Here is a 25625-nt window from a genome sequence, read left to right on the forward strand (position 1 = left end):
CCTGTTAACAAAATTAATTAAATTTAACGTTGCGTAGGGATGTGGGATCTCTCTGCATCTTCTACCGCATTTACCATGGAGAGTGTTCAGGGGAGTTGTTCGGTCTAATACCTGCAGCCGAGTTTCATCATCGGACGTCAAGGCAAAATACAAAATACCATCCGTATCACCACAACAGAGCGTTTTCTAAGGCAGTTTTTGCCGCGCACCACCTCTATGTGGAACCAGCTGCCCACAGAAGTATTTCCAAACCAATTCGACTTAGGGTCCTTCAAGAAAAGAGCGTACCAATTCTTGAAAGGCCGGCAACGCACTTGCGAGCCTTCTGCCATTGTGAGTGTCCATGGGCGGCGGTATCACTTAACATCAGGTGAGCCTCCTGCCCGTTTGCCTCCTATTACAAATTTAACATTAAAAAAATATTTTAGTCTCTCCGCGCACCTTCAATCATATACGCACACACGAGTGAGACGTTTGCCACAAAAGCTTTCTGCGGAAGTCGACTATGTTCACCCACGTGAAGTTCGTTAGTAAAAACAGGGAATTCATTTGCAAATGTATGGAACGGTACGTAATAAAAATTCAATATTTTCCCTCCTTTTTTCATATTGCCAGTAAGAGTGCATTTCCTTGATACTAATTAATAATTGGTCAAACTCAACGACAAATTTCGCGTTTGTGTCTTTTTATAGAGGCTGGCAGCATTAGTGATGAATGATTATTCTACGTTCAGTATTATTGTATGTAACAAAATGTGTACTGTTTATGAATTACTTATTTTTGTTTTTTTTTTAATAAATAGCTTATTAGACTTATCACACAAAGATGTGACGGATTTTCAAATATAGAACCTAGACTATTATTTTTAAAATTGAGAGTGTGTTCCTGCAGGCCTTAACATAAAATTAGCTTCTGATTTTAGGTCCATCATCATGATATCAGAACATCAGAACTTTGTATAAAAGTACTTCGCTTAATGGCGCTACAACCATTATTAGGTCTGTCTCAGATTTCTGTATCTGTTGTTAATCTAATAGACACTCAGTAGGTGATCAGTCTCCTGTGCCTGACACGCGCCGCCGCATTTTTGGTCTGAGGCAAACCGGTTTATTCACCATGCTGTCCTTGACTGTTCGAGCTAATGTTAAATTCGCCCATAGAAAGAAAGTCCCTTGGTGCAAATGCCGGAGATCGAACCTACAACCTCAGGGATGAGAGTCGCACGCTTAAGCCACTAGGCCAACACGCCTCTAACAGTGTAGTGTGGTTCTTGTAATTTCAATTGAACAATAATTGTAGGTTTCCAAAACGGAGCAGTCTTATGAAACACAACGAGTGACGGGGAAATAGACATCACAAAATGGTAAGTACTATATACCAACTAGCGATTTTTACCATATAACGACTAGTACAGTACTAATACCGCTATTAAAATTTGCCATTGGTAATAGAAGGGTGACAATTATTAATATATATTTTAGCGCCAAATCATTGAAAAAATCCAAAACTACATAATATATTTTCTTTAAAGTCGTCCGAGCCGTTTCAGAGGTATATGTATAAGCAAGAAGTCATATAAAAATGAATTATTAAAAGGATTTTTTTTAAGAATCGACTGTTTTTAGCCAGGTTATTTTCAGTAACAACTTTAGGTTGATTACATTTTTACATCATATTCTAAGTAATTGATATGATTTTATTCTAAAAAAAAACTTAAATTTAGCTTAAAGAGTTTTCCCTTTTTTCTTACAAAGTTTTACATATATGCCAAGATTCTACAATATGCTGCCTTTAAGATATCCACAAAATGTCTGGTACAAAAAAATATTTATTTATTTACGTTTCATTACCTTAATACATATTAAAAAAGGTTACATAAGCTTTAAGTCAACGGGCGGTTTCTTCCAGGCAAGCCTAGTATGGAAAAATTAAAAAAAAACCAACTAAGGGTAAAGTACAAGAAGTGATTAAACAATCAACAAAAAAGCTGAATAACGTGTAACAAATTCAAAATCATTTATTCATATAGGTAACACAATGTGCACTTATGAACGTCAATAAAGAAATACTTCTAATTTTACATTTACTGCCAGTTCTGAAATCAAGCGTAGAACGAACGAGAAGAACTGGAAATGACCTCTAGAAATAATAAACCAGAACCAAAATACCTCATTAGGAGTAAAGATTTTAAAATAAATAATAAAATTTCATTGCATTCTCAGCTCCCACACTTTCTTTTATTTTACACTGTATTATTGTTGGTATAGAAAAAAAAACAGTTATAAACAGTTTAAAGCGTTTAGTGAATGTGCTTTATAGGTGGGTATATTAATGCAAATCAATTCGACGTATATATCATTTCTAGACCAGATCTTTTCAACTTCGCCATAGTAATTTAAATATTACAAAACCTATTAATGGATACAATTCATTTTATAGTTGTATCTCCAATCAATAATAAACGCTTTTCATTTCTCTGTATGTCCTAAGAAATGCTGGTTTAGGAACTAAATAGGACTTCGTAATTGTACTCTGACTGGCATACAATTGTGATTTTATAATAACTAGTGTTGTTTATTAATAAAATTTTATAATTTTGATTGTAATTAATATACATTATATTTCAAGAATAGGTGTGTAATGGTCTGGTGGGGATCTTGCCCCATAAAAGTCCTGGTATTACGAATTCGTCTGATTAAAACAATTACTTATCACTAATGTTTTTATAGGTTTAACGCAATTCAGTGAGGAAATGCTGCCATCGTTAAAGGTATTTATTTACACTTTATTACCTTATACAAAAAATACATATAAAAAAATAAAAAAAGCAGGTTACATAAGTTATAAGTCAATGGGCGGCGTTATCGCCAACAAGCGGTTTCTTCCAGGCAACCCTAAATACATATAAGGTACACTGCCACAAGGACCAAACTTTTTAAATTTGTTTTAATTTTCTGTTTATTCATTTTTAATTATTACTATGTATTTAATTTTAATTATACATATATATAATTCATTTTTAATTATAAATACTGTATGTGGTATGATGGTTATATTTAGGTTTTAATAAACATTTGCGACATCAAATACGTGACGATAAATCAAAATCTTTAAAGTTTAAAGTTTAAACTATTATTACTTGGGGTGCGATATTTTTTTTTATTTTTTTTATTTTTACATTTTTGGTACAGAAACAGAAAACAGATTGATTAAATACATACAGTTATTACACACTAAACAACATTTGTAAACCTGGAGTCCAATGACATCTGTACACAGCATTTTAGAAGCATCTTCAGTGCTGGTTTACTAAATATTAACTATTACATACAGTAAATCTATATTAAACTAGCGCACCCCACAGACGTTGTCCTGCATAATATTTAAAGCGATTAGGATATTAAACAAAGTATGAAAGTACCGACTGCAAACCAACCAGGGCTCCACCCAAACGCATACAGAAAAACATTAAAATCGGTCCAGCCGTTTAATAGGAGTCCAGTGACATACACTTGTACAGTAGAATTATATATATGTACGCTATCCTATCTTTTAAGTTAGATCAAACTGTACACGGTGTGCAAATTTGATTGAAATCGGTTAAGTAGTTTAGGGGTCCATAGCGGACAAACAACGTGACGCGTAATTTATATATATTAAGATTTAATGACAAAAAATTAAGGTATTTAAGTTGCAAGTCCACTGGGAATAATCTTTTTAAATTCATAGGGCGCGATATATAAATCTAATATATAAAATTCTCGTGTCACAGTTTTCGTTGCTATACTCCTCCGAAACGGCTTGACCGATTTTGATGAAATTTTTTGTGCTTAACCGGTATCTATGAGAATCGGCCAACATCTATTTTTCATCCCCCTAAATGTTAGGGGTAGTCCACCCCTAAATTTAATTTTTTTTTTAGACAAAATTTTTAATTTCAATTATTTTTTTATGATACAACATACAAAAATACATACAATCCTCAATTTTCACCTTTCTACGATCAACCCTTATTTTTTATTATAAATGATATACATGGCAAAACAACGTTTGGCGGGTCAGCTAGTTATGTTATAATAATTACAAAATTACTTACATATAACTAATTTTATTTGTATTATAAAATATTTTCCGCTTGCCAAGTGTAAAAGCCTCCCCCACTCTTCTTCATTCGCTTTCATTGCCCGCCACGTTCCGTCATAAATTATCCATCATGTTTGTGCGTTCCATCGCTTATGTGGTACTCTTCCACGCTTTTCGTAAAGAACACCATTCTGCCAACTTACTGGACCATCTTTTTAACCAGTCCACTTCCACCGTTGCTTCTGTGTCGTCGTTCCAACGTCCTTTACTTCCTCTCTTCCTTACGTCTAGTATATTTCAGTATATAGGAGTATAATAAATTATTATAAATGCCTGTAGAAGAGCTGGTGGAAAAATGCCGGTTTTTTTAAATAAAATTAGTTTTATTAATTAAATGGATTACGTGAAACTAAATTTCTTCAGAGGCGCTACAAACTTATTAAATCTGGGCCTCAGATTTCTATATCTGTTTTATGATCATTTGTTAATCTAATAGGCAAGTAGGTGATTTGCCTCCTGTGCCCGACACACGCCGTCGTTTTTGGTGTCTAAGGCAAGCTGGTTTCCTTTCAGTGTTTTCTTTCACCGTTCGAATGTTAAATGCGCACATAGAAAGTACATAGGTTATGTAGGTAGGTTAGGTAGGCACAGCCGGGGTTTGAACCTACGACCTTACGGATGAGAGTCGCACGCTGAAGCCGGCCAACACTGCTCTGCTTTATTGAATTAAATATTATTTAATAATCATAAAGACATTACAGAGAACTTATAAAGAGTCGGTAACTAATTGGACGTTGCAAATAACAATATATAAAGTATCAAGGTCATTATAATCTTTTTACAGTTATTATAATAATTGTTAATTAGTGTTTTTTTCATGTACCTGTATTCTTTGATAGAGCAGTGTTAGTCTCAACTCGTGAAAATGACAAAGAAGTATCTTAGTAAGAAATTATTTAAAAAAAATTACGTATCTACATAAAGCAAGAATTACGAAATCACAATTCACGATAATTCAAATTTCCAATAAAATTTTGCCTGACGCTTTTGACAGGATGAATCTCTATGGTATATGATCACAAGTTTCGTTCGTATTTATAGGGAACTAGCTGATCCGGCAAACGTCGTTTTGCCATGTATATCATGTATTTATAATAAAAAATAGGGGTTGATCGTAGAGGGGGGAAAATGTATTTTTTAATGCTGTATCATAAAAAAATTATCTACAAATTAAAGAAAAAAAATTTAGGGGTGGACTACCCTTAACATTTAGGGGGATGAAAAATAGATGTTGTCCAATTCTCAGACCTACCCAATATGCACACAAAATTTCATGAGAATCGGGCAAGCCGTTTCGGAGGAGTTTAACCACAAACACCGCGACACGAGAATTTTATATATTAGATATATTTCACGAATGGGAATAAAATGTAGTACTGTTTCTGTACCAAAGTTTACCATAACAGACTCAGACGATAATTTAAGATGATAAGAATAAAACACTTCTTACTACTGGAATAAATATCTTACGTCTTTGTTTGTTCATAAACGTTTGACGACTCATTGGTCTAGTGGTTAGTACCCCTGACTGCGAATCCATGGATCCCCGGCTAAGACGAACATCGATGTGATGAGCATTTGGTGTTGTGTTTAGGTCTTGGGTGTTTAAATCTGTATTTATATGTCTATCTATCTATAATATGTATGTATATCCGTACCCATAACACAAGCTTCACCAGCTTAGCATGGGACTCGGTCAATTGGTGTGAATTGTCTTCTTTAAAAAAAAAAAAAAAACAACCAGTGGCGCTAGAATATTTTTCACATCGAACTTTTGGATCTATGGCCGGTTTCCTCACTTGTACTTCCTTCCTGTACGAGCGAGTTTTAAATGCGCACGTTAATTATACGATCTTAGGGAAGAGTCGCACGCCAAGCCAGTACTGCTGTATTTGTTCGTAAATGTATCACATGACATGGGGGTCATAGAGCCCCTTTGAAAAATCTAGGACTGAATATTGTCTTTGCGCAACCAGATAACTAAATGCATTGTGAAAATATCTATAGTTTTGTTTTTATACAAAAGAAATTAATGTATATTTACTTACACGCGGTCATTCACAAACGGTGCGAGCGTTTTTAAAATCGCTTCACTATTTCCCACAGATGACAATTGAATCTCTTATATAAATTATTTATAATTAGTTTTTATTGGGGATACCCCAAATATATCGACGTGATAATTATATTAAATGTATTTTAACGAGTAGTGTTCGCCTAGTGGCGTGCTACTTACATCCTTGAGGTCTTAGGTTCGACCCCGGCTGTGCGCCAATGGACTTTCTTTCTATGTGCGCATCTAACATTTGCTCGAACGGTGAAGAAACCGGCTTACCTTAGTCCCAAAAAGTCGACGTCAGGCAGAAGTGGCTGATCACCTACTTGCCTATTAGATTGACAAAATATGATCATGATACAGATACAGAAATCTGAGACTCAGGCCTAAAAAGGTTGTAGCGCCACTAATTTATTTTAATTATTTTTGTATTTTACCATATTCAATTCCAATAATTAGGGTTTATTGTTAATCATTTAAATATTCGTCAAATTCATAAAAAGGTTTATTGATTAATTTACGCTTAACGAGAGCTTTTTTTATGATAATTTATTCAGTGATAATTCTCTAATTTCGCTTGGGACTTTGTTGTAAAAACTAATACAATTTCCGTATAAGGAGTGGATTATCTTCTGGCGCTACCAATGTTAGGCCCAACGATCTACGAGTTATGCACTTACAGTTTGACGTAGTTTAAATTAAACTTAGACTAGACTGTCACAGAATAGGTTAACCTAACCTAAAGAGGTCATAACTCATAAATGTTTACAATTATTAAAACTGTAAACATTTATGACCTCCTAAAACACTAAGCCATCATTGCTCTATCACTGAATTATTATTTAAGATAATTTGTTTGATATTGGTGTTTGTTAATATCGGTAAAACCTTTTTGCAGCCAAACCTGTATATTAAATTATTTTAAATCTATATAAATAAAAAAGGAATCGCAAACTATGTTGCTAACCCAAAACTCGAACTTATTCCTTGAACTCTGATAAAGGTTTTTATGGATTCAAAAATTGAAAAATGTGCACGGAATTACCTGAAAGTAGCAAACCAAAATGGTCCATATGTTGGTATGAAGCTACTTAAAAAATAGGCAGTAAAGTCATATTAAGGCGAAAGGTTAGGAGGTTCGCGAGGGCAGCTAGTATATAATACAAAAATACGTTACAAGGCATTCATAAATAATATTATTTTGTCTATAATACCCAGCGGGTAAAAGCCTCCCGTGAGTTTTAAATGACGTAATATTATAAGGTTAATATTGCATTTATATCAAGCTTGTGAAACATATTGTTAGTGCGTACTTAGTTGACTCATTTTTACTTTGAATGTTCGACAAAATGTCGATTAATAAAATTAAAATGCAATTCACAATAAATAGAATATTACAAAATCCATGCTAATTTAATTGTTCTAAAAATAAAATAGCCCTAGCATAATAATTACGAATACAATTCTTTTTTTTACGTAATTAATATTATATTATAAATAGGAGGTATCGTTTAGATTTTATTACAATTCATAACTCGACAAGACTGTTATGTAATCTCATCAAACAGTACAAATTACAAGTTTTCAACTAAATCAAAGTTATTACTATATGTACTTACACGCGTATGTTACGAATGACTCAATGGGAGTCGATAACAATGTATTCCTAATTATTTAATGTTTCCTATTAATTATGATGTTTTTGATAAAAAATTTACGTAATTAAGGTGTGTTTGCATTTTGCTAATTAGTTATTAGTTGTAAATATCAATGATAGTTTAAAAACCTATAATAAGGCATACAAAGCAGCCATTTTGCCCGTTGCGCCGTGTTGCGACTCGACGTTGTCGGTTCTCAAGGCGGCCGCCAGTTTCACGCGGGCATTTGGACGCTCGTATCGCGTGCAATACACATCGCGACTGACGCAACTAAATCAAACGAGTTCGAAATTTAAAATTAATATTTTTTTAAAATGGTCCGGACGAAGGACGGGGATGGGGGCATAAAAAGTTGCTCTATCGTTTCCGAAGTGCAAAAACGGCCTTGTCTATTCGACACGAATCACTCGAATTATGGGGATAGAGCTGAAAAATTGCGGTGCTGGGAGGAAGTTTGCGACACTGTCGTGCCGGGTTGGTCTACGCTGCCGGAGATAGAGAAGCTAGCGGCCGGTATGTGCTATCTAGTGTATTTGAGGATGTATGCGTTAGTTGGAAGCGCGTGCGGCTATACACGTCTACATCAACCGGTCGGCTTGCAATTGTCGCGTTCGCGCTGCGTGCTCTTTGTTCAATGCTTTCGAAACGTAGATTCGAATTAACGTGTAAACCGGAGTGTTTGCACTTTACGAAATTTTTTAATGGCCGCCATTTTGTTGTATAAATTCTAAATATTGCTTGCGTAATTTTTGCTGCACCTATTTTTGTACTGACAGCCCATAAGTTGTTTATCGGGCGATAAGTAACATACATAACAATATGGTCGCTATCTTGCGGTAGGGCGTCATCTTGCAGTAATTTGACTAGTTTATCGCTTTTATTAAATTAATTATTTGTTCATTAATTTTGGTAATGTTAGAAAATTCAAATTTAAATTTAAACGATTATAATTACGCATCTGATTATTAAACTTGATTTTCTGTACGGATAAAAAAGGAAATTCAATTTTATCCTTATACAAAGACGCTCAAGAAAATGGCGTAGCAATAAAATAAATTAAAATGAATTCACATGAATTACCTGTTAGGTTATTAAAAGATTGCATTATACGTGCGTGGGCTCGAGTAGGTAAATGTTTAAATGGATTTTTTTACACAATTGATTTTAAAATTACTATTTATAATCGGCTAACATTTTTTTTTTATTTGTGGAAGGATGTGATTGTTATATAAACGATATAAGATTTTTAAGTCTGTTTATTTTTTATATATTTAAACTCCTGAAAAAAATAGTATTGAAGTCTATTAAATCTTTATATGGAAACAAAAAAAAATGTGGTAAATGAAAGCGTCTAAAGGAGACGCTTTTAATATAAGTACTAAAAAGGTTTTATTAAAATATTAATTTGTTCTGTGGAGTGTGAAGTAGATTTTGAAAATAGAATTTGAAATATGAATCAGATTTCGCGGTTTCCACAGATTTCTCCAAAGTGGCTAATCTGTTCTTGCGTCATATTTTTTGTTTCGTTTTTACTTTTTAGCCTTCTCTTGACGTGATCTTGTATTTAATTTGAAATTGGAATTTGTAATTGTCAGTTTTTACTTTTTAATGCTGTACGAAGAGTGCCTGACTCTGAAATATGCAAATCTTTGTTATCTATGATATTTTAATTATCATGTTTTCTTGCCAACTTAGATATTTTACCTATTATGTAACACTGTAAAATTATTAGCGGTCAATTTTGTTTACTTATACATTATATACTTTTTTATACATACATAGTTTTTAAATACCAAAAAATTGCACAATATTTTTAAAACAAATATGTACTTAACATCTAATTAGATTTAGGTCTTTACAAATGCGGAATAATATTAGATGTTCTATCGATCGTATTAAAAAGTATCTCTTTAATAAACGCCATAAAATTTACGCATTATTTATATAATTCATAAATACTTGAGAACATGCATAAACTTTAAATTCTTGTTGGGTGTTGCGTAACTGACTGAATCAACAAAAAAATCAGACAAGCGTTTATGTTCTGTAATTTACGAATAATAATATCTGTAGTGTTTTGAACAATGCAAACCAATAGCTTAGCAACATAAGTCGCTATTTTCATATCACTATGAATTCTAAACAAAAAACTACTAAAGTCATGTCAACCAATGTACGGCCCCAAGCAAACTATAACAATATAACCAACCATTGCAGGTTTTTAAGAGTTTGCGGAGAATATTTGGAGAACGCGCGCAGCAATGTATTTCAAACATTGAAATAATACGGTCTATTTTACATGAGTTAATGTATTGGTGTATATGCGGCATTCGTGACTCAATCGCAAGGGGCCGCACCGTCCCGATATCATGTTTAAGTGTTCAACAACCATTGATTATTTATATTTATTATATTTTAATGGTAGTACCGAAAACGAGCATTGTACATATTTTCCGTATGAACTTCGTTAAAACTTGAAGTTGCTTTATGGAGGTGTTGCGGCCTTGTAAGTAATTCAATGATAGCGCTGTTTCAATTTAGACGTTTTACCATAATACGATTTGTATTATATTTTGTGGTATCAAACTATATCTAATCTAATGATAAAATTTGAGATTTTTATTAATACGCAAGTATTTTTTGTTAATAGCGATCTTTTGGCTTAAAATGTGGTTTTTAATTAATTATTTTATTAATTAATGCGTGCTAATTAATTATAAATTAAAAAACCTATTGCTTACGCTTAAGCTAAGTAATATATATTTTATTAACTTTGTATTTACATAAACATTTTCAAAATTAAATAAGTATTATTTTTTCCGTACATATTTGTTTTTCTAGAATTTATAGAGTAGGTATAGACTGTAGACTTGTAGAGGATTGATATCCGCGCGTCAATCCGCTCCGCGCTGTGTGCATGAATTAGACGCGACGTGCAAACTTGTGATGACAAAATGGCGGCGTTTTACATACATTTTTATTTAATTGATCATACGCTAAAAACTAAACTGGTTAGGTTTTTTTTATAAAATCCAAGGTAACTGACCTTATATAGAGTGGTAGTAACTATTAAAGTGGATTACAATTCAAAATATAATTTATTGAGTAATACTTCATTAATTTATTGTTCATTATCAATTATTTTCTTTTGTCAGAGATATAATGTTATGTTATGTGGTTATTGCTATGAATTTGGTAATTGGTATCCCATTCCTCACCACGCTCACGTTATTACATATTCATATGGAAAACCACAATATACAATATTCTATGTAATACGTATAACATTTTATCGATTTAAAGGGCAATCTCGTAATTAGGGCTGCAAGTTTCGAGTCAATTGCTTGTGGGTTGAAGATATTCTTTGTTTACGAAGCCAGTCCACAAAACCTGATTTAAATCTTACGGAAATTCGGTAATCAATTCGTCACTAGAGCGATAAGATATTTAGGTATTCATAGTATTGGTATTTCCCTAGTGCATTTTATTATGGTTTTAACTGAAGCGAGTTAATGATAATCCAAATAGTTTTAAAAAGCAATAAAGTCTTCGTTCTGTAAACCCTTAAAAACTTGGATTGTGCGTTTTGTTTCTAATAACATGCACTTTGGGTTGCCACTCTACATAATTATACTCAAGTCGAATGAGTCACCGATTCATTCATACATACATTACATACATTCATTTCTCTTATACCTGACTTCCTAATACTTCTTCCTCGAACTGGTGCTGAATCTATCGTGGCCCTCAAAGCAATACCAACCGCTTTGGCTATTGACCATTCCTTATGTAAGCTATAGATTAACATTAGTGATTAGGCTTATGTGGCGGTTGCAGGAGACACGTGCATTATACGTTATTAGTACCGTATTTGACGTGAGCGTTATAGATTAACTTAATTAAAATGAGTACACTTAACACTTGCAGACTGAATATGTTTAGTTCCTCTTCGGTAGATATTCATTATTTCCTTGGTAACAGCTTGTGTTTAAAGGATTTAAAAAAACAAGATTTATGAAAACAAGATTTGTGGTAACAGATAAATAATTAGATACAGATTATAAAACGACAAAATATGCTTTCACTCTATTACCACAGGGTCATTGAAGCTAGACAATACGCTTCATTTGGTAATTAAAATTAAGATATCTTTTCTGTAAGTTTGGTAAAATATAATTCGTACATTCCTAAAGGAATTTTAACATTATATTTGTTTTAAACAAATGACAACAATTTTGATAGTTATATTTGTTTTAATCCTATACTTATCAAACATAGAATCTTAAAACTACAGCGCATCTAACCGTACAAATCTAACCGGTGGGAATCGATTTTGTTTTTGTCTATGTAGAAGATTATTGTGTATGATGCCTCTTGACACTCTTGTCTATGACAAAAACTAGAATTCGTAGTTTGAAAATTATAAGCATTAGGCGGGATGTGACTTCGTTACATTTACTAAGCTTTTATTCTTATTAAACTGTAACTCGACTACTTGCTGCGTCAGCGTACAGAGAAATATAGTCATCTCTCTCATTTACTGTATATACTCAGGTTACTAAAGTAACGGTCAACTATTGTTTTCATTTCATTGTTAATTAATTTGTGGTAAAATTCTACGGAGCTCGCAATGGTATAATGGATTCTACTTTTTTCCCCAAGCTATTTTTTTTTAATGCAGTCTTGCTTAGAGCGATCGTGTATCTTCCTTACCTCATTAAAATAACGAAATAGACTCTGGCAACTGTGAACAATGGGAAACAGAACGCAATAAGTCCAATCACGCTTGAAAACCCCAAAACTAGATTAGTCGTAATTTTTAAATACTCATCTGTCTCTTTCCATCACACAGTAAACACAATTTGACAGAAAGAGTGCTTCAGTTAAGAGTGCAATTATTTTTATATTCTATCCTTTATACATCGCATAATTTATACATTATGGAAAAAAAACTTACAGTATACATTATCAGTAGAACACTATGCAGGTGATAAACGGTTTGAATTAACCCTAATATACTTAGTTGAAATATTTTGTATCTGTATTAGCTATTGTCAGCATCTGTTTTATACTGGCCAGTGACACCTGCCAACTCCAAACCATTCATTGTTAAAATCTAATTGTATTTTAAATTAAAAAAGTGCTTATATTACAGAAAAAACTAAAACAACTATCGTAAAATAATAATCCCGTTTCTAGAACAATCTCTTACAAAAACGGTAGAATAAAATTATTTCTTTTGTTAATGGCGAAACTTTGATATTAAAGCTATTTCGTCATGCGACCTAATATAATATAATCACGTTTATAAATAAATCATATACCTAGAAGTATACCATATATTATATGCTTTATTTATAATATGTAAAAACTATTGGTTGCGAAACAAAATCTTAAAACATGTCATCCAGTAATTAAAATAAAAAAAGCGTTTAAAACGTAACCCAAACTGTTTGTAAAGTAGATTTTCCAGTATAGATTTATTAGATTTTCTTCTCTGCCTTTTAGCGTGTTAACATAGATGAAGTTTATTAATCAATATTAAAAGACAAATGAAATAACTGTTAAATTAATTCAATGAAGTAATAACATTTCTTCTAGAGCCAATATAATATCTATTAATAACTCAGTATTTAATACCTAGAAATGCGCGCTATAGGGGAAATGTGAAGCCTCTCATTCGCGCGTCAACCGCGCCTCGAGTCGCTTGTTAGTCACGTAGAGTATACAATATCGTTATTTGGTATATATTTTAGTGCAATTGTAGGCCATAAATAAAATCTGTGGTGTTTAGTGTTCTATTTTCAAAAAACTCATAAACTATTTTCTCTGTGGTTTGAGTGATGCATTTTTAATTTTAGTTCATTTTAAAATCAATTAGTATTTGAATTTTATCGTTCGCGTTCGTAATTTAAAACAAAGATTGTATTTGACCTCATTACGTTTTCTTTTATTACAAATTATTTTAGGACGTGTTTAGTCTGTTTGGTTGTTTAAGGATTTCGAATAAGTTTGAATTTATTATCTGTAATAACACTTATTATCATAATAAGTATAATTATTATCTATTGTTCCAACTATAAAAGTTTTTTTGCGAATGAAACGAGTTTCTGTGTTGAAAATAAAAGATTTTGACAGCAACGCTAAGCTACCATTTACTTTTTGCTCATTATAATTTATGTAGTTAAATGTAAATTGTTATTAATAAATTGTATTATATTTGTGATAAAACCAGCAGAGTGGGAATTTGAGGTCGCCTCTCACCAATGGGTAGGTATTTTTACACGGCATTTTTCAAACATGGCAACCAGTACTTGTTTCAAGGACTGTACAGGATTATCGAATAACTATTATAATGAAATTAACACCGTGAATACGTTTTGAATATCACATTTATAGTGCACGTTGTGTTCATTGTTTAATATAAATTACAGAAAATGTCCGATAAACAATAAACATGTTATTCTTATTTATTTTTTACATTAATTACAAGTCCATTGCCGTATAATGAAACGTATAAATTCACGTTGAAACTGTGGAATCGATTTTGATAATATGTAATACGCATTACGCATGCGAGATAATTATTAATATCACAATTAAAACTTTACATTTAAACATATACAATTATTTTCCTGTTTATTTCAAGTTAATTATATTTTTAATATTCTTATTTGGTTTTTTTAAGTCTTAATAAATTGTTGAGGAAAATTATAACCTTGTTTGTTTGTTGGCTTGAGTTTGTAATATCAAAAATCGTATTCAGAATCGTAAATTAAGAGTTAATTATATTTTGTTAATAAGTCGCTCCGTTTTTAATTTAATTATTTAATACATAGAGATTTATGACTCTAAATTTGGCCAAAAATGGCTACATTATTTAATAGCCTAAAATCTCTCATATCATGGCTTAGAGACGAAATATTTCTGTTGTGTTTATAAATTGTAATATTTCCATTACATTTATTTCATATGCTATTTTTTTACTGATATACATACATTCGTTATTTTTGTTGAATCTAAAAATCTCTTAAAGAATCTATCTCTGTTACCAATTTTTTTTCATTCTATAGAACGGGGCAAACCGGATGTTAAGTGATATCGACGTCCATGGACACTCGATGCCAGAGGGTTCGCGAGTGCGTTGCCGGTGTTGCGTTGTGCGTTTACACGTTTATATACAATTAATTTGTTTGCACCTATTAATAGTTACACAACACAACAAGATAAAAGAATACAATGAAAACGATACGATATAAATGATATCTTAAATATATAAAAGTTATGAATAATATTTCAAAACAAATTTATTTCCTACCTTTTCGCTTAGCGGTTAGGTCCTTACTTTCAGTTTATATTTAATAAACAGTAGTTATGTATATTTTCGAAAAAAAAAAAAGGGTAGGCCCTTTTTTTATATCCGAGATGGAAATCCTCTTGGCACCTGCCCCCAAAAGTTGCAAGGGTATGTGCGACTCGAAACACCACAATCTCTGCTATTCAGAGACTGGGTGAGCAATACCCACTAAAACCACCTCGAGTAGTTCCTACACAGCCGCGTTACAGAGGCTCTGGGGTCGCTCTCGCATTCTACCGGGACTAAGGCCACCTACCCTAGGTGCTAACTAAAACGACCCGCTTTCAATTTGGTCCAAATTTAAATTCTTTGTTACATTCTTAGTCTGAAACAAAATTGCATTATGACTAAAATTTTAACGTCAAATAAAATATAAAGATGATTCTAGTTGCCCCTTCCAAAAGGTAGTTTCGTGTGGAGAAGAGTGAGTTTTAGGGAGCATTATTACGCAATTTTTGGGAGACTATTGACCCCCCCCCATGTATCGTGCCGTTACGTTTATCTGTACCCAAGTATAGTAAAATGTTCATGACCTCTTAGTAACTCTTTATACCTAAAAGTTACCATTATGTGGTGTAAAGTACTGGAAAGTCGGAAATAATATTAACAATAACGCGTAATTTGTTCCCCGCCCCGCGCGTAACGTTTTACAAAAATACCCCCTCCCCAAAATTTGTTACGTAATACTTGAACGCTCCCTAAGAAACTCCACACTTACTCTTTTAAAATAGGTTTACAATATTTTGTATACATTAGTTAAAACATTATATGTGAAGACAATGTACTCCTAGAATAAAACTACTACATATACTAAAAAAGTTAGTATACATGTTCCTCACATATTTACAAATATCGAAACCGTAGAATACTATACATTAAATATTATACGCGAATTTAGTCTATAAACTTTTCATTCGACCATCGACAAAGATTAGTATATATGTATATGTTATTATTATCATTTCTATCACGAATTTGATAATGTACCCTTTTATTTACACAAGATAGTATTACGTTATACCGAATAATTTCACCTGCCTAGTACACTATCGACGTTTAGAGCGAGGGCTGATATCTTTAAAATGAAACACCCCTTATATAAGGTCCGTGACCCTCCACGGCCAGACATTTCCAGCCAACCAACGTTTTTTACGACATGCCGGAAAAATTTTCTCCAAATGTGTCCTTTCCAAGGTCTTGGCATTGTATTATCTTAATTCTAGTTTTGTTTTAATATTGCACAATTGTTTTCAGGTAAAGAAGTGCAAAAAAGATGGCGATCGATCCGCGATTCATATACGAAAGCATATCGACAGGGCAAATGCCCTCCGCCGGAACAATGTGCGCCCGGAAGCCGACGTTTCCAATACCATAGACAAATGTCATTCCTACTTCGAGCTTTACAGAACAAGTAAGTGACAGATGACGCTAAAACTAATTAATATGAAATTTAAGAATATAGGTTTATAATTTATAATCATTTTCCAAAAACACAACATCTTCCTATTAAAAATCGACTTATTGTAATACTTTTGGAAAAATGTATTATTCTATTTATGATTATTTGCGTGAAACGTTATAATTTATCTTAATTTGATAACGTAATCCATAATATGTATATTTAAATAATGTTATGTTTTATCACTACAAATAATATAAGAATTGACTATGATGATATAACTCATAATGTAATTGTAAGTTCTATTGTACCTTTTTAGAAAAATTTGCACGCCATTATGTGTTAATATGCTAACTTTAGATTGTACCTACCACCATAACACTTTTGTACCATCTTCGTGCAAATTAATTATGATTATAAAATAGATTTTTAATTGTATTTAATTCAATCAAATTTAGATTTTGTTTCCGTTTATTATTTATGTCGTTCAGACCTTCAGTTAAATAATTTAATTATAATAATTACGTCGTAAAAAGGTGTTTTTAAAATTAAATATAGTAGTATTTATTTAAATAACCACATAATTATAATAAACTATAAGTCTTAAAATAAAATATATATTATATTGTAAATAGATTATATATTAAATAGATTTTCTAAAACACCAACAGCCCAATATGGTCTCGAGTGTCAAAACTATATTTATATTAATTTATGAGATCGAATTGACCCATCTACATCCTTATAACGAAGATACGCCGTGAGTCACGCCTCACTTAGTCATTATTAAATTATACAGTTTTAAAGGCTTTAGGACCATATTCCAATTTGTGTATTAAGCTATAATCACTACTACAAATACGTCATGTATATCTTAATAAAAGTGGAAAACGATTTAAAGTTTCAACAAATATAATACGATAAATATAAATAAAAAGCATGTATTGATGTATAGCTTACATACTAAATATAAAGTTAATGTGCCTAAAGTAATTTTATATTTATTATCTATAGGCAAACGGTTATTTATTTATTTACATCTTCTCCTTCGACGAATTTTTCCAATCTAGGCGTTCTCTAGCGGTTCAAATCCCGATAAGACTCACCGTTACCTTTTTTTAGTCCTCCCAACTTCTTATCTACCTGCCTCTCTTTCCTGGGTATCACTCCGTTACGATTCTGTTCTATTTTTTCTTCTTTTCTCTCATATTCAAATATCATTTATTCATATAGGTAACACAATGTACACTTATGAACGTCAATTAATAAATATATATGAAATGCTTCTAATTTTACATTTACTGCCAGTTCTCAAATCAAGGGCGTAGAACGGAAGTGAAGAACTGGCAATAAACTCTCCGCCTATTTTTAATCGCCACGTTTTTTGTTTTACATAATGTTTGTAAGGAGCTGCAACCATTCAACCATGTTCCACATGACATTTTAAGTAATAAATAATTGTTAAATAAATAAATGACCCGTCTATCTCCACTTTAATTTTCGGTATGTGGTGTATACGTGTTTAAACTGACTATTATAAACTGACTTATTTTAATATCGCTTAATTTTATTTTATCAAATATAAAAATAGAACAAACATTACAATGAGGCCATGTAATTCTTAAATAGGTCGCTTAATATCACAAATAAATTTCCCAGCTGTATAAAATAGCACGCACATTTATCACGTGTAACTTGATTCAAACTACGTCCTTTTTTGGTTTAAGATTAAATCAATAATGTTTCAATTCTTCTTTTAAGTATTATATATTTTTACGGTAAATTACATTTTAACTCCTTTGTTTAAAAGTAAATTAATTAATTTTTTTTCTCATTCTTTTAGTAGGTATGTCCAAATTTGATTTATGCTGTGGTGAAGAGAGACAAATAAATAGGTACTTTAGCTAACATGGTGAAATTGGATTGATTTTTTTTTGGGTTTTAGTATAGTTAAAATATAAATTAATAACAATAATAATAAACTATTCATGACAGAAATATGGTTGTGAGTTGTGACAAAATTTATCTAACACCACACTAGGGGGTAAATAAAACTCAGATATCATAAATAAACTTAAAAAAATCGTACTTTTACGTCTCTTAATTTATTAATAATAAGTTAATTTTTTTTCAGAAAACCAAGATATTCCCAAGATAAATACGAGTCGTTCTCGGAAATATCAAATTCGCCCCAACATCCGGCCCCAGAAGATATTCGCATCAAAACAGAAATAGACAAACCTCTCGATCTGAAAACCAAACCAGACGTACCAGAAACACAGGACAAGTGCAACCAGACTGTGCTAGACATTGACAGAAAGCAGGAAATGAAAAATGATGGGAACAACATCCTCCCAGAGGATCATTTTAATGATGATAAGATGTTTATGAACTCTTTGTTGCCGTTATTCAAAAAAATGGACGACGACACGAGGCTCTTATGCAGAATAGAGGTATTGAAGATCATAAGATTCGCGTTGCAGGGCAATAAGTGCCTGGAAGCGTTAAAGATGGCGGAAGATAGCTTTTTCAAAAATGGAATGCTGAAGGAAGAGGGTAACAAGACGGAGTCAACACTGTCTATGACTACCAGGTCGGCGGATGGAAGCCGGCCTGTACGGAAACGGAGGGTAAGCGTTTAAAATTTAATTTTCCCCACTTTTTTACAAACTGCATTGTTTTCTGTTGACGGTACTATAACAATATTATTTGAAATAAAGAGTAATGTAGAATTAAATAAGTTGTAAATTTTAAATATATTAAACACCTGGAGGAAAACAGGAATGCGTTTGTTGCCGGTTTTCTATATTTCAAGGTATAGATAGACCTTCAAATTTATTCGAACATATCTTTTTTATTTTCAGTTAAGATCTCCGTCACCGTTACCTGTTCCGCCGAAACGGAGGGGACCAGGCCGTCCCAGGAAGGTAAATCTAGTAATTATAAATAAAAATTAGTTTAAATATTCTGTTACAATAGACACATGACTCATTTATTTATTTGCACTATATTCAATTTAATACTATTAAACAAAACTGTAACATTTCAGATCCGACCTCCGCCATCAGATTCAGATGAAGATCGTCCAAAGAAGCACAAATCGTTTCCTAAACTGAAAGTGTCCCCAATTGAAGTAAACCTACATCCAGATGAAGATTCCCTAAGTAAAGCCACAAGTGTCGCGCAACTGTCCACTCCTCTGTTTATGAAGGTATTTTGAAGTCTTCTAATATGGGGCATTTGTATTATCACGAAATCCCCATATGGGGAATTTGTATTTTGTTTTGAAATCCCCATATGGGGCAAATATATTTTGTCACGGAATCCCCAAATTGAATTTTAAATGTGATGAGACACATATTTTATGTATCTGTTACCATTGTTAATTCAATGAACTTGGGCGGTTTTATAAGTGTGAACTTGTATGCTGAACCATTATTAGTCTTTCGGTGTTTTCACATAAAAAAAATAGTTTTGGAGTAAACTCACCTCACTACATCACTCATTTACTAACCTTACATTCGTTTTGACAAGTATTCCTATACAAATACTTTTTATCAGTAACGCTCAAAACTTGTACAGCGTATACAATTCGTATAGCGATATAGCGAACTACAATAATATTGGAAAGATTTCTGTTCTTACTAAGGTCGACAGAACGCTGCTAGTATTGGTAAATTTGTCGAATCACGGCTCCACCTTATAACAGCTCCAAAACTTCCTATGGTTCTTTACGACATACAAGTCGTAAAGATCGATAGAAAAAAAACTGGGAAAAAACTATAGAAAAAAGGTTAGGTATAAGCCATAAATTTGTACCTTCTTTCATTGATTTCACAGATCATGATTCATTTATATGGAGGTAATGATCATGCGCCAACATTGTATAGCATGTGGCGCCGTTTTAAGGTGGAGCTGTGATTCTATAATTTTAGGTTTAAAGACTTTATTTCTCAAAAAAAAAGACAAAAAAAAATTTAAATATAATTTTACCCAAGTATCTCATACAAAATTATTCACAAAGGTCAAATTGTCACTTTGTTACAGATGTATAATTTGGAACGATCAAAGCCAGAGACCGACATGCAAGTATCTGTTAAAACGGAACCGTCTGAAAGTATGGAACCAAATTTTTACATTTAATCGCGTAGTTATAGGTGTGAATATAGATAATAATAGATTATAGAAAATTAATTTCAAATATTGTTATTTTTTAACTTTTTGGCAATGGTTATTTCTCGGATGTAGTATGTTACCATTGAAATATCGGAAATTAACCGCATTGTTCGATTATATTTGCCTTCATTTCCTATATTTAGGTAGTATTAGAAATGTATGTGATTTAGTATGTTTGGTACGAAAGTTTTTAGCAAGTATTGTTAAAAGCATTTCTGGTTTAGTTTTAAGTTAGGTAGAAAAGAATTTATTACGAATTGGCAGTATTTTGAGAGGAGATGTATTTAAATAATTGAGAAGGGAAGAGTACTTTTATACTGAAATTAAGAAAATGTTATACATTCCGTGTTTGACAATTGACATATATGTAAGTTGAATGTGATTTTGGATTAAATAAAAATATTTTGATGTATTTTCTTTTGTATGCTTGGATTATTTAAGACAAATTTATGGTAAGTATATGTAATATTTTAGAGGTAATAACGTATGCGCCATAACCTAGTAAATTTAACACTTCGATAAATTTCCGAGAATGTTTTAGTGCGATAGCAAATAGATAGAGAAATATGGCGTATAGTTTGATTGCGATTTCAAATTTGGTCAGCCAACCTGACTGTCACGAATAAGGTATATTCCAAACCATTCAATGCAAAGGTGGTCTCTGGAAGTCTCCGACAAATTTGATTGTACATATACTTAGGCGTAGAATACTAATTCTTACAAAATCACCTTAAAAAGTTAAAATCTATTTCATCTGAAGATGAATTATAATATCCAATCGTAGTAATTGTGTACTCGTAATCGTTGTAGTCAAATTTGTTGCAAAGGCTTGTTTAATATAAAACAGACTGGAAGAATAAATCTGGGCAATTCTGAATATCAGATCTGCAATTAAAATTTATATATCCATAAAGAGAAGACAAGACTTTTTAAATTAAATAAAACATTACATTCTCATCATTTATTCATCTTCTCAGTACTTAACCTAACTTAAAAATATTAGGCACTTAACTAATATTGGTCATAAATTGAAACTTCTTAATATTTTTCAATTAACCATTATGGTCGCCTGTCTTAAAATTTCATAATGTATTTATTTAGTTTTATTTTGCTTTCGGCGGTGGTCTAAATATTCCAGTGACGACAGCGTGGTCTCTTTCGTACGGTTCTAGCGTAAGTTGCTCTTGAGGTTTTAACTTTTCAGCTGTGAGTCGTTTGACTTCCGCCGCGAATACTGCTTCCGGTTGTGCCGTTGAATCTATACAGGAAGCCTGTAAATACAATTATTATGATTTAACTGTAATAGACCTTTTATTTAAGAATTGAACTAGCCTTAATAGTTTTAAACAACTTTAAAAAACCTAAAGGTAGATTTAACTGAACAAGTTACTGTGATACATAACACCGAATTGGGTCATCGAGGAATACTTTTTGTTAGCATTAGATTTGAAACTTTTAAAGGATTTAATAATAAGCTTAAGTACTGTATAAAGGTAAATAACTAATCTTATCAGACAACACTTTAAACTCACCTTAATAGAAATAACAAAATGTCCACCATTTTTCAAAAAATGTTGAGCGTTGAGACTAACAATTCTGGCCTGATCAGGTTGTGCCACATCAGCAAATATGACATCGACCATGCCAACTAGCATTCTGAAAAACATTTTCTGTTGTAGTTTAATTTAAAGCAATTTATTATAACTTGAGGAAAAATTGCATCAGAGAGAGAGTTCAAAATTTATCTCAACATAACAAGTTTAGATCGTTGTGTTTCATCATACAATATTCATAAAACATTTAATTTTTTTTGTGAAAACATAGAAATCATACCTATATTTGAGCGGATGTCTGGCATCTTCTATTATTGGAATTATATTTGTCCTCTTTTTGGCTACATTGATTAGATCTCTTCCAGATCTGTGTGAGAACTCTACTGCATATACTAAGCCTTCCTGTAACAAAGATGTAATTTAATTAAAACCTTGTTATTTTTATTTCCTTTTCTCTAGATTTTCTAACATCTATATGATTTTGTTTATCAATTTAAAAGCATATCTTACTAATTATTACTTATAAGTAAGAAACCGATGATTAAATTTATCAGGCAAGAGATAGAGATAGCGAGAGAAGCATAAGGTAATTTTAAAATGACAGAATAGCGAACTTACCGGCCCAACAATATCAGACACATGACTAACTGTGGTACCACTTGCTGCTCCTAAATATAGCACGCGTTTCCCTGGCATAATGTGTATTCCATCTACTCCACCCATTATAGCAGCAGCTAACTTTGATCTGAAGGGATTCCATACTCTGTATTCAATTTTTTCACCATTTTCCTAAAATTTTAATTAGTTGAGCAAGATAGTTCTGGATAAATCGGGTTTGATTGGAGTATTAAGTCAATCAGAAGTGGGTATGTGGATATAGTCTTCACGAATAGGTCAAGATTAGAGGGACCACGATCATCATTTTGTATAAAAATATATTCTTTGTTTTTTGTCATCAGCAAGATTGAATCATGCTTATTTTGCTAAATTAAATGTTACAATGGTTGTTATTTTATATACAATATACAAACCTCCACTGATATTCTTTTTTCTCCATATACTTCTGATCCAGGGACTAAATTCTTTGTAACTAGTGCATCTTCTTTGCCTCTGGCGACAAACACTCCATTGTGTCTAAAATAGTTAAACATATTTATTGAATTGGTTTTACACAATTAAAGTTTCTTATATCTATAAATTTTTCTGTCAGTTAAGTAGGTTGGCTTCAAGCATTTGCTTTCAGAAGAACGAAAGTTATATTGAGTAGCATCATATTGTTTTTTAATTTAATTTTTTGTAATTTTATAAACAGCCTAAATTCAGAATGCTAAGCGTTTATTGTTTGATTATGAATAGAAATACATACCTGTGAGGTTCAACAAAAACTTGTTTGCCTCCTTGAAATCCTCCACGTCTGGGAGGACCACCTCGTCCACCCCGACCTAATACAAAATATAATGTTAACATTTTGTCCGCATATTATTTATTATATGTATAATAAAAATGAACAATCAGAAGTGGGTATGTGGTATCATAGTCTTCATGAATAGGTCAAGATTAGAGGGACCAGTTTATCATCATTTTATATCTAGCATAATTTAACTTTTACTGCCTTCATTGATCTTATATATACATGTGAATTTGTCTTAAGTCAAATGAGAGGTCTAGTTTTATAATAGAATATTAATTTTCTACGAGTCTGTCAAACCTATTAACAAAACTATATATGTACTATAGCTGTAATTCAATCATATTGAACATCTAATAACGAACCTCCTCCACCTCCTCTGCCTCCAAATCCCCTGCCGCCTCCGCCCCCTCTCTTTTCAAACTTGCCCCCGCCTCCTCCGAAGCCTCCTCTTCCACCTCCCCCGCCGCGGCCTCCAAAGCCTCCACGGCCCCCTCCACCCCCTCGGCCTCTGAAACCACCACCGCCACGGGAGTTGTTGAACTCTAAAAACATAAACAAATTGTGGTTGGTTGTTTGGAATCATAATTTTTATAAAGTACCAGTCTATATAGTAAAAGTGAAATGAAACACTAAATGACAGTATGGCTGCAATGTGATCGAGAACCTAGTAAAATAAGATTCACACAATAGATATAACTGAATGTTGTTTGTCAGTAGTTAGAAAACTCAAATAGGCCGCATGTACAGTTCATAATAATCTTTCGACAAATTTGAAACAAAATTAGCATTTAAACTTCTAAATCGCTTCTAACCGGAGCCGGTAAGTGAAAAAACGAGACAAATTTTCATACATTTTTGCCGTGCCGGGCCGGTGTGGCCATTAAGTCATAAGTTAATTATGAATACTATATATATAAATTACTATTTGACCAAATAGCAAGTAAAATTTAGATTTAGGCCCAATGTTCAAGGCCAATAGTTCAGTGCAGCGTGGAGTAGAACGACACATGGCTATAATTATAGTTAAATTTATATTTTACTTAGTAAAAACTAATCATTATATAGGAACTGCGATGCTGCTATTATGATTAAAATATTTATTAACACAAGATAATGATTTAGAATTGATAATTTCAGGTTATGTTTTGATGACACGACACGTGGTAGTTTACTTTATTCAAAAATAATACTATCAATGTAACAACATGTAAAATAAAAAGAAATCTCCATCGAATACCACAAACATAACCAAAACCTCCTGATGTAAGGTTAGGCATACTGAAATAACCTCTTGATTAAAAAATGGTGGAAATAAGAAAATCTTTGATATAATATGAATTAGATATGTAAGCAATGATATAAAGAAAACATATAACGAAAACTTAGATTATAAAACTTGTCGATATAGCGGTGATTGAAAAAAAACCACGCGGTGAAACACGCGTCTCCTCAAAATACGAAGTAAAAAAGGTTAAACTTACCAGGTTTCCCCATTTTTGAAAGTTGATATTTAAACACAGAAGGTTTTGTGATATTCTTCTATTTATCTATTAAAATCAAATAACAAGTGAGTTTTGTAAATTAATGGGGCAGCAAGCGCTCTGCGCCCTGTTGCCGCTGCCGGAAATGAAACCATTTTGGAGAAGACCAATGTTGTCACCTCAAAAATTAACTTTCCCCCGACGGGTAAATCTCCCTAGTTGCTAGCTATACTTTAATTATTACCACTTTGATTAATGTAGTAACCAAACGTAAATCAAATAATCAGTAAGTTTAAAATAAAAAAGTATTTTTTTTCATTTAAATAGTCATTAAACCTTACTTACGGCCACATAACACTTTTGTATCTGTATCTTTCATAAAAACCTACAG

General features: G+C 32.2%; 2 protein-coding genes across 4 annotated transcripts; one reads left to right on the forward strand and one right to left on the reverse strand.

Annotated features, from left to right (window-relative positions):
• The first annotated feature begins 1314 nt into the window (after positions 1 to 1314).
• Positions 1315 to 21201, forward strand: LOC125052726. Of its 3 annotated transcripts, none has more exons than XM_047653726.1 (6): positions 1315 to 1363; positions 16469 to 16629; positions 18748 to 19243; positions 19478 to 19540; positions 19663 to 19824; positions 20661 to 21201. In XM_047653726.1, exons 1-6 carry the CDS (start codon positions 1361 to 1363, stop codon positions 20754 to 20756), a joined length of 981 nt encoding a protein of 326 aa, XP_047509682.1. In that variant the 5' UTR covers positions 1315 to 1360; the 3' UTR covers positions 20757 to 21201. The 3 variants fall into 3 exon arrangements, with proteins under 3 accessions (XP_047509682.1, XP_047509681.1, XP_047509683.1); XM_047653725.1 differs by lacking the exon at positions 1315 to 1363 and adding an exon at positions 8062 to 8370 and having other exon boundaries at positions 16469 to 16625; XM_047653727.1 differs by lacking the exon at positions 1315 to 1363 and adding an exon at positions 13530 to 14127 and having other exon boundaries at positions 16469 to 16625.
• A 534-nt stretch (positions 21202 to 21735) lies between these two features.
• On the reverse strand, positions 21736 to 25392 carry LOC125052654 (rRNA 2'-O-methyltransferase fibrillarin). The gene is made up of 8 exons (XM_047653614.1): positions 25235 to 25392; positions 24116 to 24295; positions 23709 to 23784; positions 23374 to 23476; positions 22961 to 23131; positions 22623 to 22744; positions 22322 to 22445; positions 21736 to 22060 (listed from the first exon to the last, which is right to left on the reverse strand). Exons 1-8 carry the CDS (start codon positions 25245 to 25247, stop codon positions 21893 to 21895), a joined length of 957 nt encoding a protein of 318 aa, XP_047509570.1. The 5' UTR covers positions 25248 to 25392; the 3' UTR covers positions 21736 to 21892.
• Positions 25393 to 25625: the final 233 nt, after the last annotated feature.

Source organism: Pieris napi, chromosome 9 (assembly GCF_905475465.1).
Source record: "Pieris napi chromosome 9, ilPieNapi1.2, whole genome shotgun sequence".
NCBI lineage: Eukaryota > Metazoa > Arthropoda > Insecta > Lepidoptera > Pieridae > Pieris > Pieris napi.

Coding starts and splice junctions, on each gene's coding strand:
- LOC125052726 (XM_047653725.1), top strand. CDS start 8,172: ATGGTCCGGACGAAGGACGGGGATGGGGGCATAAAAAGTTGCTCTATC. Junction 16,626..18,747: donor CTTCGAGCTTTACAGAACAA/GTAAGTGACAGA, acceptor ATTTTTTTTCAG/AAAACCAAGATATTCCCAAG. Junction 19,825..20,660: donor CCACTCCTCTGTTTATGAAG/GTATTTTGAAGT, acceptor ACTTTGTTACAG/ATGTATAATTTGGAACGATC.
- LOC125052654 (XM_047653614.1), bottom strand. Junction 23,785..24,115: donor AGGCAGAGGAGGTGGAGGAG/GTTCGTTATTAG, acceptor ATTTTGTATTAG/GTCGGGGTGGACGAGGTGGT. Junction 22,446..22,622: donor AGACATCCGCTCAAATATAG/GTATGATTTCTA, acceptor AATGTTTTTCAG/AATGCTAGTTGGCATGGTCG.